The sequence below is a fragment of the Camelus dromedarius genome, chromosome 7 (assembly GCF_036321535.1).
Source record: "Camelus dromedarius isolate mCamDro1 chromosome 7, mCamDro1.pat, whole genome shotgun sequence".
NCBI classification, from domain to species: Eukaryota; Metazoa; Chordata; class Mammalia; order Artiodactyla; family Camelidae; genus Camelus; species Camelus dromedarius.
In genome coordinates this window covers 66,637,550-66,655,726 of record NC_087442.1, presented here as the reverse complement: position 1 = coordinate 66,655,726, position 18,177 = coordinate 66,637,550, and the positions used below count along the sequence as shown (strand labels likewise).

Sequence of the window (18,177 nt, the reverse complement as noted above, 5' to 3'; positions counted from 1 at the left end):
CTTCCTACCAAGAGATGAAGTATTTTCTTCCAACTCTTATGTATGGGCTTGGTCAGTGACTTGTTAATATGAAACAACTAGAGGCTTAGAAAGTGTCTGAGCATTGAGGCTGGCCTTCTTTGCTGCTCTTGAAATACTGCTGCCATATTAACAACGCCAGACAGCTGAAGTGACAACATGGAGAACTGAGCCACAACAGCCATCAGCCTATCAACTAGACATGTGAATGAGACCACCCAGTTCCAGTTGATTGTCCAGTTGACTTCAGCTGCACAAGTAAAATGAGGTGAAACAGCAGAAGAATGACAAACTGCAGTCAGCCCCAACTGCCAACCCATTAACAGTGAACCCATTAATTGTTTTCATAAGGCAGCAAAGTTTGGGTGTTTTGTTACACAACAAATCAGCCCGGGCTACCTGATATAATCTTCCATTACCTTATCTCACTGAAGTCACATTTCCAACTTTGTTTTCCAGAATCCCCTATGCTCCATCCAACTGCAGGGTTTTTATTCCCTAGAAATGCTTTGTACTTTCCTGAATACTACCTCATGAAATTTCCCTCCACCTAAATTACCTTTATTCTCACATCTCTCATTCATCTTCCTCTTCTACAGAAAGTTTAATATGTAAATACTAATAGCAGGGAAAATTTGGTTCACCTGAGTTCTTGTTAGAACGAGCAAAGTATTCTTAAGAAATGCCTTGATGTGAAGGGTAAGAGCCTGAAGGCATTGTTTGGATTAGTATATAGACTCAGCTGCAGAAACAGAAACCCAAAACATAAATAGATTAAGAAGAAGATAGAAGTTCACCTTTCTCTCATGTAACAGGGCATAATCAGTCGAGGACAGGCACAGGGAGTCCATCACGTCCATCTTGTTGCTCCATTATTCCTATTGCCTTCATCTGTGTAGTTAAAAATGACTCATTACCACCACATGCACATTCCAGCCAGAAGAGGGAAAAGTGAAAAGGTGGGCAGGGAAAAAACCCAGGTGTTGTACATATCAGTTCTGTATACATCACATTGGCCAGGGTGATAGTCACACAATTACACTCGGCTACACAAAAGACTAGGAAATTATTATTAGGAATTATTATCCTGGCACTCAAATATTCTACTATTACTATAGGACAAGGGAAGACCAAGTATGGGGATCAGTAGCAGACTACTACAAGTAAGATCAAGAATATTAGCCTGCTAAAATGGTATGTCTAAGGCAAGAAGAGGAACTGGCTTTGTTCTCAGAAGTAAGAGAGCAAGTAGGAGAGGAGAAAAATAAGCCAGAGAAATGGTGGAAGGCTATGACTCCTCCTTAAAAGCCTCTAGATTCTTGGAATGAGAAGCCTGTGGTAACTGGTGAAGAGACTTGATTCTTCAAGGTAAAGCAGATGCAAGAATTAGGGGAAGGGAGAGCATGACAGTATAAAACCCTGAGAACCTGCAGAAGACTATGGAAAGTTCTGAGTATAACTGAACTTTGGAAGTGGTCATTTGAGGCAATCTTACACTGATTTCATGAATCAGGAGATAGGATGCCCTAGCTGACATATGAGTATTGCCACAGTTCCTTTTATTTTATTTTATTATTTATTTTTGAAATATAGAAATCTATCTATTTGGAGATTTGCAATGCATGTTAAAATGCATGTTAGCATTTTTTTCTTAACAAAGCATAACTGACTTACAATATTATATTAGTTTCAGATGTACAACATAGTGATTCAATATTTTTATACCTTATGAAATGATCACCTTTATAATTCTAGTTACCATCTGTCACTATACAAAGTTATTACAATATTAGTGACCATATTTCCTATGCTGTACATTACATCTCCATGATTTACTTATTTAACTGAAATTTTGTATTTCTTTAATCCCCTTTATCTATTTCACCCTTCCTTCCACCCAACTCGCTCTAGCAACACTAGTTTATTCTGTGTATCAATTAGCCTGTTTCTATTTTGTTCTGTTTGCTTTTTAGATTCCACATGTAAGAGAGGTCATATGGTGTTTGTCTTACTCTGTCTGACTTATTTCACTTAGCATAATATCCTCTAGGTCCAATAATGTTGTCACAAATGGCAAAATTTTATTTTTTTTTATGGTTGAGTAATACTCTATCTATATATACATATATGTATGTACATATATGCATATGTATCTTCTTTATTCATTTCTTTATTCTTTCATCCATCAGTGGACATTTAGGTTACTTCCATATCTTGTCTATTTTAAATAATTCTGCAGTGAACACTGGGGTGCATACATCTTTCCAAATTACTGTTTTCATTTTCTTTGGATAAATGCCCAGAAGTGGAATTACTGGATCATATGGTAGTTCTATTTTTTAATTTCTGAGGAAACTTCATACTGTTTTCCATAGAAGCTGTACCAATTTACATTCCCACTAACAGTGCACAAAGGTTCCCTCTTTCTCCACATCCTCACCAACACCTGTTACTTCTTATCTTTTTGATAATAGCCATTCTGACAGCTGTGAAATTTCGACTTGCATTTCCCTAATGATGTGACACCTTTTCATGTCCTGTCACTCATCTATATGTATTCTTTGAAAAAATATCTATTCAGGTCTTTTGTTCATTTTTAAATAAGATTTTTTTCTGATACTGAGTCGAATGTATTCTTTATATATTTTGGATATTAACCCCTTATGAGACATACCATTTGCAAATTTCTTCTCCCATTTGGTAGGCTGCCATTTCATTTTGTTGATGGATTTCCCCCACTGTGTAAAAGCTTTGTAGTTTGACATAGTTCCATTTGTTTATTTTTCCTTTTGTTGCCCTTGCCTGAGGAAACAGATTCAAAAAAATATTGATAAGACCAATGTCAAAGAGCACCTTGCCTATATTTTATTCTAGCAGTTTATGGTTTCAGGTCTTACATTTAAGCCTTTAATGCGTTTAATACACAGTGTAAAACAATGGTTTAGTTTCATCTTTTGCATGTAGCTATCCAGCTTTTCCAACACCATTTACTAAAGAGACTCTATTTTCCCCATTGTATATTCTTATCTCCTCTGTCATAGATTAAGTGACCAAGTAAGCATGGGTTTATTTTGGACTCTCTATTCTGTCATTGATCTATGTGTCTGTTTTTTTGTCAGCACCATGCTGTTTTGATTAGCTTTGTAGTATACCTTGAAATCAGGGAAGAAGTAAAACTGTCACTATTGCAGATGACAAGATACTATGTATAGAAAACCCTAAAGACTCCACCAAAAAACTGTTAGCGCTAATAAATAATTCAGTAAAGGTGTAGGATACAAAATTAATATACAGAAATCTATTGCATTTCTATATACAAATAAACTATGAAAAAGAGAAATTAAGAAAACTCATTTACAATTTCATCAAAAAGAATAAAATATCTAGGAATAAATTTAATCAAGGAGATGAAAGACCTGTACTCTGAAAACTATTAGGGCAACTGATGAAATTAAAGATGACATAAGTAAATGGAAAAATATACTGCGTTCATGGATTGGAAGAATTAACATGTTTAACACATCCATACTATTCAGAGCAATCTATAGTTTTAATGCAATTCTATCAAAATACTCATGGCATTTTCACAGAACTAGAACAAATAATCCTAAAATTTGTATGGCACCACAAAGGATCCTGAATAGCCAATGCCATCTTGAGAAAGAACAAAGCTGCAGGTACCAGAGCTCCTTTTAAAGTCCACAACTTTTAAATAAACAAGGGTGCTAGCAGCAGGATTAAGTATGGTTGAAAAAACATGGTTTCTTAAAAAAAAAAAAATCAGTGTAGAATTTCTAATTATCCTACTTACAACAACTATAAAGTTAGCAATTTGAGAGAGCTTTTAATTAGACTTAACACAGTGCTAGTTTTAGCTACTGGAAATAGACTTGCAGTATGAATCACTTTCTTAACAGAAATGTAGGCTAAATGCAACCATCACAGATTTTAAGAATTTCACTTAAATTTCTTCTCATCCACATTTTGTGTACTGACACCAAGACAGCAGTACAGGAAACAGGATGAACTAGCCAATTTCTGTCTTTCCAAAAGAGTCCAAATGGACTAAAGTTTATGATGTCAGTGGAAATGACACAGCAGATGGACAACTGCACTTCTGACAGACGGCAATATGCCTGATTACAAAATAATTCATTGCTGAATAGGCCTCATCACCAGCAGAAGCTCTCATGGAGAAAGTTTCTTTAGAACCAAATAAACACAAACCAAAAATCATCAGAAGCCCTATGTGAGCCTCCATGTGTCATTTCTCAGATGTTAACCAGGTACACTACAAGAAGTCCCTCTTAGAAGAAAATTCTCTGTGGAACAATTTACTCCTGCCTTTCTAAAGTAAGCTGTAGGGGAACAAAGTTGAAAATGTCTGGTCAATCAGGAAACACAGAACATGACTCAGCCCTCTTTGAGCTATTGGCAGGTACTTCCGTTTTCTGCCCAGATAGTGAGGTAATCTCTATGTTACTAATTACTGATATATGGAATTCAAGTAATGTCTATGAATATTTCAAATTATTAGTAATATAATAATTATGAGAATATCTTTTACACTCAACATTCCTTTTCTGTACACATCACGGCTCACAAGTGCTTGTGTCACTTATATTTTTAAATACAACTTTTTCATTTTGAAAGTAATATGGAACAAGTTTTTCTGCTTCTAACGTATAAAATTTTCAAAATCCTGATCTTTGTAATCTGTCATCTTCTGTGAGAGGGCTCAAGGTCTGTGAAATGTGCCCTGTTACCACTTCCGAGCCCTCTCACCATTGTCTTATCCCTCCATCACTCAGGATGGAGACTCAGGTAGATACTCCACTTCCAGCCTTTTGCGACCCAGAGGCATCTCTGTAGTCTTTGAAATCTAGTCTGCTGAGTTGCTTGTCTCTTCAATGTACTGGTAATTTTCAGGTACATGTTTCTTTCGATCTCCATTTCCTATGGGACAACTGCATAAATTGGAATTCCATTTCTCTGTATCCATTCCATATCTCCCACATTTCAAAATCGATCACAAATAAATAAGTAAAAAGATAGTGAACTATAACATGAATGCATACTTCATGCAAACTGTTATTATGTAAACTCAAATACCACCACTTAACATAAATGCTACATGTTAATTATTTACTTAGTATAACAATATCTTTGTGCTATTAATGGGTTGCTGTTTCTTCCTGCATTTTCTTATACCCGTTTTCCTTCCCCCACCATAAAGGCAGCTTTGGTAGTTTTCTATGCACTGCCTGTATGAATGCACATACAGGCTAGAACCAAGAAGTAAATTCAAATTTTGAATTGATTTTTATAAATTTATGAGACAATATTGAAATCCAGAATTTTTTATCTTTAGGAGCCAGGAACTATGAAGAAAAAAAAAGGATTTGGGGGATTCTAAAATCTTACACTTAAAAACTAAGAGAAGGGCCTAGACCATCTAGATCAGAGTTTATATCATGAAACAGAGCATGGGGAGAATGCTGATGATATAAGAGTAGTTTTCTCAACCAAAAGGAAAAAGAAAATGTTTACAAGCTAACAAGTGCTAACAGGTAGCTGAGAAGGGCCCCCCGTAAGCTACTTCCTTCTTGGAGTCAAAAATCTCAGAAGCGAAAGAAATAGAAACCCCAGATTAAGTTTGCAGGGATCTCAAAGAAGGGAGTACTTTCTGGCCTTTCAGGGTTTAATCCAAAAGATTCCATGTTCTGGTTATCTAGTGCTGGGAAAAAAAATTACTTTGAAACATAGTGACTTCAAACAAGAATTATTTTATTATCACTCATAGTTTCTATGGATCAGAGTTTTAGGAAAGGCTGGGATAAGCAGTTCCAGTTACCAGTTGTCTAGTGCCTTTGCAGTCAGATAATGGTGGGAGACATAACAATGGATGGAGGATGCCCACAAATTCCTTCTAAGGGTGGAGCCCAGTCCCTATCCCTTGAGTGTGAGTTGCCCTAGTGACTCACTTTTAATGAATAGAATAAAATAGAAGTGACAATGTGTAACCTCTGAAACTAGGTCACTAAAGCCATTGCAGCCTCCTCCTTGCTCTCACTCTTGGATCACTTGCTCTTGGGGAAGCCAGTTGCCATGTGTTTGGGAAAGGCCCACATGGTAGGAACGAGGGCCTCTAGCCAATGGCCCAGGATGAAGCCTCTTGCCAATAGCCATGTGAGTAAGCCATCTTGGAACAGGATCTTCTGGTTTCAGTCAAGCCTTCAGATGACTGAAGCCCCAGCTGACATCTTGATTGCAACTTCATAAGAGTCCTTAAGAAAATCACCCAGCTAAGCCACTCCTGAATTCCTGGCCCACAGAAATTATGAAAAAATAAATGCTTGCTCTTTTGAGCCATTAATTTGGGAGGGGTAATTATTTGGTTATACAGTAATAGATAACAAATTTTGAGAGGAGGCTAGAGCAGCTAGGGGCCCTCCAATCATCCTTTTTTCTTTTTTTTTTTTCCTTTTTTTTTATGGTCTCAGTGCCTCTCCATGGGGTTTTTCTGAATGGGCTTGAACACAGTATGGCAGCTGGACTGCTTACATGATGGCTGCTCACCTGGTGGCTGACAGGCCTTTTATGATCTATCTTCAGAAGTCACAAAGCACCACTTCCTGAATACTTTATTAGTTAAAATAGCCACAAGACCTGTCCAGTTTTAAGAGGAGGAGTCATACACCTCCACCTCTTCATGAGAGGAGTGTCAAACTGTATTGTACAAAGAGCACATTGGATGGGAAATACTGTTGCAGCCATCTTTACAAAATACAAGTTTCCACACTGTAAGCCTTCCACATTTAAGCCAAGTACCACATCCAAGAGGGCATGTGAATAACAGATTAGCAGTTATAAAGTTAGAAGTCATCACTGTATGGAGAGCAACTGAAGCTCTTGGAGTGGATGATATCACTTAGAAGAGGACAGAGTGAGGAAAAGATGTAGGCCTATGAGGTCACCACCAAGAACTCTGAAATTTAAAAGCCAGGCCAGCTAATAGGAACTCAGAGAGGTAAAAGAAATTCCACAGTACTGTATCTCAAAATCCATAAAGAAAAGAGTATTCAAAGAGGAAAGACGTAGTCATTTCAGGAGCAAGTGCTGCTGAAAATAAAGTTAAATGATAATAGAATATTTTCATTGGATTTAACAGTGTGGAAGGTCATTAATGATCTTCAGAGGCATATGGGAAGCAGAAACCAGACTATAATTGAAAACACAGAAGAAGGAATAAGTATAGTTCTGGGAGGGAGATAAGATCAAAAGCTCAAAAGAAGGGATAAGCCTTGAATAAGAGAAGGAGCAAAATATCTCTAGGATTGGAGGGAAGGAGTTTAGGATGAGCTCAGATGAGCACATAAGCAGAGGCAGGGGTGGCAGGCTTAAAAGTCTCTGTAAAGGTCACTTGTTGAGATAGAGGTAAAATGAAGAGCTATTAAGAGTCTGAGGAGCTCTCTGAAGGCTTGTTACCGAGGAAATGACAGGCACTTTCATTGCAAACCTATAGTGTTTAATCTATGACTTTTAAAAATTTCATTGGGATTGAATTTCACCTTTCACTTGTTTAAACAACAATAAAAAAAGAAGTGAAATAAATCATTTTTATTCCTATTTTAAATTTAATCAAAATTAAGTATCTAATGAAATCAGATTTTACTACCAAGTAAATATGGAAATGGTAGGAAAACCCTGATCACTTATTGCATCCTACCATCATTTATAAGCCACTCATCTTATGGAAATCTAATTTCTAAATCCTTCATGCAAAATATTACTTTACAAAAGTGTAGTTGCAGGGAAGAAAGAGGGAGGAAAGGCCTACAAGCAGGAGGCTTCAGATTTATTTTCATTTTTACCTACTGCAAGAGACAGACTGCTTATACTCTAGCTACCATGACCTTTTCAAATAACATAGTTATTTATAGCATTATATGAGACATTGTTGTATCATATATTTTTCCTGCAGTTGGTCTACAATGGTAAAGCAGCATGGGTTCCTTTGCAGAGGAGACTCTTGTGAAAATTTATTACAGGCTCAAGATCAAGAGTGTTCTCAATAGAGAACATTCCACAGCAGATGGCTATTCGGCAAAGGCAAAGAAAGAAAAGACCACAGTATCATGTGAAAATCGGCTTCTGTTCAACACAAATGAGCTTATCCCATTGCAATGGAAACAGAGAAAGGAGTTTCACCTCTAGACAATGGCTGTAACAGCCTTATGTCTTCCTCCACCAGGTTGAACCAACACAGACCAAAATTCAGCATAAATGTCAACTTCTGGTAAGAAACATGAAGAGACATAAGAAAAGACATTAGTGATACTCTGACTGCTGGAGCCACATATGTTTCTTACTCAAGGTTTGCTCATACAAATATAATACTGCTGCAATGGCTATAATTATATAATATGATTATATATAATAATATTCTCAAATTTGAACAGATGGCCCATGGAAACTCTGCTTTCCTAATCCTATTATTCCCAATTTCATTACATTAAAAACTATATATCACATGTCTTCACCAGGTCTGCCCACTTAAGGTGCAGTTGTTATAATGAAGGTATTATGTGCTGGAATTTAATTTGCTATGGTTACATTTAATACAATGTAGATATTGTTAAATTAGGTAGGTATGATAAGACTAGGTTGAGATTTCAGGTAATTTGGGGGGAGGAAAAGCTTACTTGAAAAACTGTTTTCTGTTGAGTTTAGATTTTAACTCTAATAATTTCAGGTCAAGAAAAACCTTTAGCTTGTGGTATGTCTATTGTATCTATGTATCTGTTGCATATATAGTAAGGGTAGCCAGTGAATCTTCATATAAGAGGCCATATCACTTTCTCTAGTGCTTAAAACATTTTGCCCAGAAACATGAAAACAGGCGAATTTCTAAAGAGTTTCAGAGAAACAAAAAACTTAAAACAATGGAACTTTCCCTTTCCATAACTTTTAGCAATAGACTGCCATTTTTGAAACACAATTCAAAATAAAAGATATCCAGAAATAGACCACTTGTTAGCTATTATTATTTCAATATAAATCTTAACATTAAAGAGTTTTTTATATCCCAAGCCGCTTGGGATATAAATAGAATTGCTGCCCTAACAAATCCTACTCAACAGTCAAATAGCAACAATTGTTTCCTGCTTTTCATTCTTTGTTCTTATGGTGGGTAAAGATAAATAATACTGTCTGACATTTTGAGCACCTACTGTTTGCCAGATATTTTTCAAAGCACTTTGACTCAGCAAGACAGATGAAGATTGGTCCATCTTTCCTAATATTTCAATTAGATGAATATGATGGCATCAAGTGATTTGATTTACATTTTATCTTAATTCCTGATTAAGTTGTTAATCATGAGTAGGTTCCATGGCAGATGTGATAATTTAGTAAATTGGTACTTTAATCAAGAGTTTTGTACAAAGAGACACTGAAAAAAAAAAATAAAAGACTACAATGTAAGCTCCTCCACTAGAATATACGTTCCTTGAAGGCAGAGACCTTCTCTCTTTTGATCTCTATTATATTCTCTATGCCTAGGATCATGTTCAGTGCAAAGGACGTGCTCACGAAGGTCTCTCGAATGACACGAAGGAATGGGTGTATCACAGACGGGCAAAGTCCTGAAAGCTATAAAGGTTACACAGGTTCCTTGTTTCTTCCTCTGTCACTGCATATTCTTTACAAGGGAAGTAGACGTAGAGAAAGAGAGAAGGCGATTAATCAATGACAAGCCATTAAATGCTAGAGGGCCTTTCATATTTGAATTTCAAAGCATAATCCCCTTGGTTTTATTAGCGTTGAGGCTCGTCATTTGTCTACCACAGCGTATCAGTAACAAATTCAAGCCGCAGAAATCCCATCTACTTTGAAGCTACTAGTCTGGAGAGGAAAATAAATATGTATCTTGCTGAAAAACAGGGACATCTGCTGGTTAAAATGCAACACTTCTATTATTAAACTACTGCATCTAGCTAGGCAAGATTTGGGTCATAAAGTTCACCCAAAGACTAACACCAAACATGTTAAAATAACCTCCTTCTACTAGAGCACTGATAAAAGGTATCATTTGTTTGTTTTATTCCAGACTTGCCTGAGTACACTATCTGAAAAAAGACTGAGCTCTCTGGTCAAAGAATAGAAATGGCTAGGTTTCTAACCTCCTTGCTTAAGACACTTAATCATCTTTGAACTCAGCAAACATTTAAGTGTCTGCTAAGGTAGGGTACTGTATCAGGTGCTGGCAAATTGAACGTATTAAGACAAGGCCGAAGCGGCAGATGTTCCAGCCATCTCTGGGCAAGTGCCAAGCCCCAGGCTTAGAGGAATGGGGTGAAACCCAATTAACATCTGTGACAGACTGAGCCTACTACTTACCAGCACTGCATTCTTACCATTTTATAGACATTATAGGCCAGCTGCTTTCTACAAATACACTCTTCTCCACGCTAGCTAGACAAAGGCCTTCCCACCTCCTGTCCCCTACTCTGGTGATTTCTTCTCATCTTTCCAGTCCCTGCTCAAATGTCATCTCAGAAAGCCCTGCTCTGAACTTCCCATGTTAAATTCTCAGAGCACTCAGCTTGTATTCTTTCTAGAATTTACCAAATTAGCTATTACTGATTGGTTTGCCAATACATTGTCCCTCTCCCTTCTACACCAGATTATAAAGGAAGAGGTATTTGAATCTCAGTTCAAACATTCTTCCAATTTTAGTAAAGTAACTTAACTGTTTTGTTTTGCCCACACGAATTTCAAGCACACAATGAAAAGGTTTATCTTCACATGCTAGGAGTATCTGAAGTCTCAGTTCTCCATTCTCCTAACTAGGAGAGGAACCAATTTTGGCTAATGTCCCATTGATAGGTCTCAGTAAAGATCTATTGCAAAACAAAATGAAGAGGGCATGGAAAAGTGGTGACCAGGTTGAGAGCTTAAAAGAAGTGTGGAGATGAGACACTGACACAAATGGAGGGCAGGGAAGGGGTTATGAGAGGGAGTGCCATAAGTCCCAGAGAAAAGCCTAGAAGACGAACCTGAGATGGAAGAGGACTTGGAAGAGCCTGATGTGTGGTCCTAACTAGGGACAGTGTGCTTATTCCTCTATTAGCATAGGAATCCCCATCAGCTCTCTAGAAATTCTGGAAGGCCTCCCAATGTATACCCATTGGCTATGTTAACAAGACTTAGAGATGGTATAGGAAGAAAATGGACTACTCAGTAATTGTATTTTTCATTTACTTTGAACAAAAGTCCCTGCAAACATCTCTTTTTTCTGAATCATGATATCCAGGGTATGAGACAGTCATGAAACAATAGAACCTGCCTCTCAGTGTTTGAAACACTTTTATATTAACATATCAACCTTTCATACAAGGAAGGCCACTTAATCAATATTCTGTTGCTGATGAGGTACATAAAAGCATTATAAGAAATCTGCAGTCTAACAGAACTAATCATAACTAGCAAATGTGGTAAATATCATAACTATGTTATAAATATTTTTATAATACCTTCCACTTGTGAAAGAACTGTTTCTTGTGATTTTGCAACAAAATATTTCATTCCTAATTAGGTAAATCCTAGGATAATATTAAAAAAAACTCATGCATTCCCTAGGTACATATTGACTAAGTAGTGAGGTGGAAAACAGCTAGAATTATAATTGCAGAAAGTTACTCTAGGATTCAAATTATGTTATAGATAGTGTTATACTGACTATGCAAGTTAAAGACACAGAGGTATTACTATAAGAGATTTGCTTTTAAAATTACTTATTAAACTAATATTAAAGTACTTACGTCTTCCCCAAGGAAATACCAACTGACCTTGAGTTATGAAAGAAACTTAACCAGAGGGAAGAATTAATTAGGAGGATGCACTTGACTTTTTAGGAAATTAACAGCACAATACAGGCTGACCTAAGATTTTGCATTAGAGAATGGGCAGTAACTATAATTTAGACATCAATCTCTTATGCCTTAGTGAAGAAGAATCCTATATGGTTCTGCTTTGTGAAAATATGGCTAATTAGGAACCAATTCCTCATAAATAGTAATGTTAACAATTTTACATATGTAATTACTGTCTCATTAGAATGGCACTTTGAGTAACTTTAATTGCTTTTCTGGTTCAGGAGTGTATTAGTTTCCACTTTTAAGTGCCTACTACATACGACAGAGTTGTGCAAAGCATGTTGCCTACGTTATTCTGAGAGAGAGATTTTAGTATCCCTGCTTTTCAAAGGCAAATGAATCTTAAAGACATGAAGTAACATACACACCACTAAGCAATAAAGCTAAGATTCACACTTGGGTCTGAGTGCAATATCTATACCACAACACTATCCTGCCTCAGAGTGTTGGTTATATATTATTTATTTACAGTTTTAAAAGTTGATTGATATATGCCATAACCACAATGTGATACAGAGATTACCACAAACTGGTAATAAAGTTAGATGCGATAAAATGCTACTTCTGGCATTTATTTTTGAAAATTGGTCAGACAGGTCCTTCTTCCAGTTCAGTAAAAACTCTGGAAACTAGTAGTAATAATTTGTTCTCATAATATAAAGACTGTTGACAAAGTGTATTTTTTGAGTTGCAGAAGGGTAGTTTGGCACATAGGCTTTGGAGATGAGGTTTCAATTCTGAATCTACCACTTATTTGCTATGTGTCCTTGGACACATTCCTTCACTTTTTGGGTTCTTGTCTAAAATGGGAATCATTTGTTAATAACTATATTGAAGCTTTGGCACTTGTGAACATTACATGAGCTTAATGTATGTAAAGCACTTAAATGACACATAAGCACTCACACACACACACACACAAAAGCCGACTAACCTTGTCCAAATCCAAAGGCTTATTTGTCTCTTTTATACTTTCTTGTTCACATAGACTTTCCTGGGGGCAGTGAAGGGGGCAGTTTAAAATTTACATCAAAACTGAGGGGAAGGTACAGACACTTCCCATATACCCCCCACCCTACACATGCATGGCCTCTTCCACCACCACCATCCCCTACTGGAGTGGTACATTTATTGCAAATGATGAAGCAGCATAGACACATCATAAACAACCAAAGTCCACAGTTTACATTAGGGTTCACTATTGGTGTTGAACATTCTATGGGTTTTGATAAAAGAATAACGCCATGTGCCTACCATTACAGCATTCTACAGAAACGTTTTGCTGCCTTAAAAAATCCTCTGTGCTCTACTTGCGTCTTTTCCTCTGGCCTTAAACTGGCAACTACTGATATTTTCACTATCTCCACAGTTTTTCTCTTTCCAGAATGCCAGATAGTTGGAATCATTCATTACATACCTTCTTCAGATTGACTTTTTTCACTCAGTGGTATGCATTTAAGGTTCCTTCATGTTTTTGTCTGGCTTGATAGCTCATTTCTTTTTAGCAATGGATAATATTCCATTGTCTGGATGTGTTGCAATTTATCGACTTTCTTATTGAAGAAACAATTTGGCAATTGCAATGAAGTTGTTATAATTAGGTGGACATAAGATTTCAGCTATTTAGGATAAATATCAAGGAGCAATTGCTGGATCATACGATAATATGCTTAGTTCTGTTAGGAATCACCAAACTGTCTTCCAAAGTAGCTGTACCATTCTGCATTCTATCAATGAAAGAGAGTTGCTATTGTTCTACAGCCTCATCAGCATTTGGTGTCATCAGTGTTTTGGATTTTAGCCATTCTAACTGATGTGTAGTAGCATCTCATTCTACACTCTTTTTTGTTAAATGCAACATTTATGATTGAGAAAGTTACCCCCCAAGAATAGGTAATGTGGACTATTGGTGAAAACTATGTACATTTGGCTTAAAAATAAAACAAATATTTATCTATCTAAACCCATTTCAATGTGTAGTTTGCTTTTTTCCCCTTCCTTGGACAAATTAGTGTCACTTCCACTAATTCTTTCAAACTAAATTTGGTATTCAAAAGAAACCAAGGTTGCATGAAACAATTTTTAAAAAGCTAAAATAGAGGAAATCATTAACCATTATTAGCTTCATTAGTTAAGACCAATGCAAGACATACATATTCACACTCTCGATAGCCTTCTTTTGACCTTTACAATTGATGCTGACTACATTCCCATTGTTTCAACTGTAGTGTGACTCTACACATAGTAATTGTAAGCAAAAACATTAGTCGTCTAATTTTTAAACTCGTTATCCCAGTAGTGAAAGCAGAGTGCGATAAATCAGTTTTTTAAACAAGTAAAATGAGGTCAGAATCATAGAGTTGTAACAGGGTTCCGACCACTAACTCTTCCAACTTTCAAGGCTCTGAAACTCTTTGAAAACAAAAATCTCTACCTGAGTCCCTGGAGGCTTCCAGACTCTCTGGGGGTGGGGCCGAGTATTGGTTTTCTCTGACAGCTCCTCAGGGAGAGCAGCCTGTATAGAAAAGCAGCGCCTTAAAAGGCGTGCTGCGCCCTACAGGACACATTTCACCAAGAACTGCATTACACGCCCAACAGGTAACACCTGTACGCGCCTACGGAAAGGCAGACAAAGTGAGAAGAGCCTGACACACAATTCCCAGCCCCTCAGACGCGGCTTTCAAGCCGTTCCACGCGGCGGCTCCCTCCCCTCCGAACCCTGGGTAACTATGAAATTCGGCTCGCGGGGCCCAACTATCCCCGAGCCAGGACCACAGTTGCGCCAAAGAAAGAAGGTCCTCCTCATGGCGTCAGTAACGGGACAGTCAGTACCCAGATTTTCTAGTAGGAGGAGAGGAAGAAACAGCCGACTTCAAACAGTTCGACGGAGTCTGAAGCACCAGTTCCCGAGACCTTTTTTCCGCGCTCCGACTTGGCCGGAAGTGACGCCAGCAGTCGGCGCGCAGGGCCGCCCCAAGAGAGAGGAGGCCGGGCGGGGAAGCGTGCGGGGGCTGGAGGCGGGGCGCGGCCGTAGCTCCGTTTCCGGTGGCTCGTCGCGCTCGCTCACTCCAGCTGCAGCCACTCTTGCCCGTGGCTGCTTCCTCCATCCTGGTATTTTTTGGAGCCTCCATCCTGGTTCTTCCAAAGTGCCCGGACCCAAAACAGGAAGTAAGTGCGATGGAACCTTCAGGTCCCAACCGCCGCCAGGGCCGCTCCGCCCAGTGGAGCCTGTCCGGCCCCCTTGCTGCCCGCCTGCTCCCGCTGGCCGGCGCCAGCTGCCGGCGCTCGGGCACTGCGGGCGGGGTCGGAGCTGGGCCTTCGTGACGCTGAAGCCGCCGTCCCCGCACGCTCAGGCCAGGGCCTCCCTCTCGGGGCCGGGCCTCCGGCGGTGGCGTAGCCTGCAGGGTAGCGAGTGGCCGCCGAGGCACAGACAGCAATCCGGCGGGGGCGGAAAATGGCGGCGGCTTCGGAGGAGCTAAATGGCGCCGGGACCCCTGGGGGTGGGGTGGGCCGGGAAGATGCCGGGGACGCGGAGAGTAAGGAAGCATTCCTTGCTTTCGCGTGGGGTTCCTTTTTTATATTTGTTATCTTTTCGACTGTATTATGTGGTCCCGTGAAGGAAGTGGGCTCAGGTGGGATTGAGAGTTTGGGCGGGTCTCGTCCCACCCCACCCCCGTTTTTTCCTTTTACCTTGTTTGCGTCTTTAGGCTTTTCTCCCATCTGTAGTGTTCATTCTCGCTCGGCTGTTGATGGCCCAGGCGGAGGGGATCGGGGCTGCTGGCCGAGCCATCTCTGTCAGCCCGAGTCTTTTTTTTAAAAGGGAAAGACGGGCTGGAGTGCGGGGGAAAGAGTCGTAGACCGGCAAAGAACAGGAAAATGCGTCTGCAAAATAGGAATTGTCCTATTTTGCTGAATTCGGAGGAAGTTTTTTTTTTTTTATCTTATCTTTTAAAATAGACTGAGAATTTTTTCAGGTAATCTGCGGCATAAATTTGAAAATAGAGGTGGTCAAGTGCCTTTTTATGCAGTCGAATGATACAGCATGTGTTTTCAGAATAAAAATAATTCGGTGTAGATAAGAATACGTGATAAATCTACCAAATATGTGAGGCAGGACTCACTTTCCTGATTGAATTTGGAAATTCAAATTCAGCATGGTTCCTTTTCTCCATTCGTCGTCGTGTACCTTCATGACAGTAGGTGAGGCTATTTGTTGGGACATTTGACAAAAATGCATATTCTGTAGGATTACTTTCTAATATTTAGTATTTTAAGCTTAGAATAATAACCATTTGGAAGTATTTTATCTCTTGAGATTTTAGCTTTATTTTGAATTTGTGAAAGAAAAAACATTTACAGCTTTTAAGCTCCAAGTCAAGTAAAATACTTTTCCATTGTGTTGGAAGTTTTACAAACAGAAAAACTATTTTTCAGTTAAGGATTTTCGTGTTTTTCCATTGCTTCAGGTGTTTTTCTTGGAACTGGTTTTAAATTTGTATTTCAGCCTTTTGAGTATTACTGCGCTTTGTCAATTTATTTTAGTAATTTGAGTAACTTACCACCACTTAAACATTTAAAAACTGCGGTGATAATACACCAAAAACTTAGCTTTTTACTATGATGGTGTGTTGGTGGTAAGATTTCATTTATTAGGTTAAAACTTAGAGATTTAGTTAAGGTTTAGGAAGAAAATTAAGATTACATTTCTTAACGTTACAAAAATTCTCAGGCTGTTTGAGTAAAATTTGGTGAGTTTTTTCCCTTCATACACAAGGGACAAAAACTAGCTTGATCGTTTCTGAAAATAACATTACGTGTTACGAAGAAAAGTATATTTTATGTTTTGTGATAACCTTATTATTTTAACTCCCGTATGCTAAGTACTCTTATGTGCCACCAAACAAGCTAATTTTTTTTTTTTTTTTTTTTTGCTATTTTAGTTGATAGGCTCACCCCCAAATATGCTTTTTTGGACTGATCTAGAACCTGCATATTCTGCGTGAATCTCTTTAATTGATTGCAGTTGAGCTAGATGGTGGAGCCAAAATGCTATTGCCCTGTCTTCATCAAAATCAGTAAGTACTGGGCATTGCATACTTATATAGAACTTTATGTCCATACTTTGAGCAGTTATATGAATAAATATATGCTACATAAACATTTTACTCTGGCTGTTGAGGTTTTAGAAGTATTTTGAGGGGAAGCAGTCACAAAAGTGTTTGGGTTAGGATTTGAGCTTTGAAAGCAGAGCGTGGCTGGGGAATGGTTACTGGTGAGAATTACATTTTTTTAAAAGGTTGGTGTCCTCTTTAGTCTCCCCCCCCCCCCTTTTTAAGTTCTCTATTCTTACAGGCTTTTTTTAAGATGGAGAAAAGTTATCTCATTTTAGCCCCAAGGCAGCAGGAGAGATAAGTGCATTTGTAAGGTTAGATATTACTAATTAATATTGAAATGAAAACAACAAAACTAGTCCTTACCTTTCCTGCATAATGTTTATCTTTCTGCTCGTTTTATCTCCTTAGCATCTACAGACTTAATTTTTATTAATGTTGTAATAAACTTGTATGTCCTGAAGATAACATCTCATTATTTTATTTTAAACAATTTTTGCTTTTTTCATGCTCCATTAAGTATACTGGCTTAAGTTAACACTTGTGAGGATGAATAAAATAATGTGAAACAAGTATCCCGAGGAATTTACAGCCCATCACGTAGATGTTAAAATATCAAGGGGGTTGGGAATTGTGTTTTGTTGTAAAGACTTTGAAACTTAAAACAGCAATAAAGATTAGGAAGAGTTCTACTTTTTTAATATCATATATAAAGGCTGTCTATTTAACTCTGAGATGTAACCTGCCTTCTCAAAATGGAGTTCTGTTTTTTGGTAGTTTTCTCTTCATTTTTAGCATTTTTTTCTCATACAAAAGGATTCCTTAGGAATTGATATACTTCAAAATGTTTTGCAAATTCACCTCCAAAGCCTTTTCTATCCTCAAATAGTATGAAATGACCAAGGGCCTTAAATATAAAATGTAGATAGTTACCCGATGTATGTAGCATTTGTTTGCATTCATACCATTTCTCCCCTTCAATTTTATTTCCTTTTGTGAGAGTATTCTTGCAGCAGAAATCACAAATAGGTTTTGTTTTTGTTTTGATTCCGTAAAGGTAAATGGCAGATGAAAGAAGGAACCTGTTTATTGTGTCATCTTTTTCAAGT

At 38.0% G+C, this 18,177-nt stretch overlaps 2 protein-coding genes across 7 annotated transcripts in view; one reads left to right on the top strand and one right to left on the bottom strand.

Annotated features, from left to right (window-relative positions):
• ELAPOR2 (endosome-lysosome associated apoptosis and autophagy regulator family member 2) overlaps positions 1-14,219 on the bottom strand; it is a 230,751-nt gene extending 216,532 nt beyond the window's left edge. The window contains exons 1-3 of the mRNA XM_031454811.2: positions 12,892-14,219; positions 2,693-2,820; positions 816-909 (exon numbers count right to left, since the gene is read on the bottom strand). Coding sequence (XP_031310671.1) covers positions 816-878 — 63 coding nt within the window. The 5' untranslated portion in view covers positions 879-909; positions 2,693-2,820; positions 12,892-14,219. The remainder of the gene's footprint in view (positions 1-815; positions 910-2,692; positions 2,821-12,891) is intronic.
• Positions 14,220-14,983: 764 nt separating this feature from the next.
• DMTF1 (cyclin D binding myb like transcription factor 1) overlaps positions 14,984-18,177 on the top strand; it is a 43,088-nt gene continuing 39,894 nt past the window's right edge. For 2 of the 6 annotated variants that reach the window (XM_031454818.2, XM_064487615.1), the window contains exons 1-2: positions 14,984-15,125; positions 16,898-17,032. The gene's annotated coding sequence lies outside the window, so the exon portion shown is untranslated. Of the gene's footprint in view, positions 15,126-15,858; positions 16,158-16,897; positions 17,033-18,177 lie in introns of those variants that run through there. The other 4 variants (XM_031454817.2, XM_031454813.2, XM_010977998.3 and 1 more) reach the window with 3 other exon arrangements.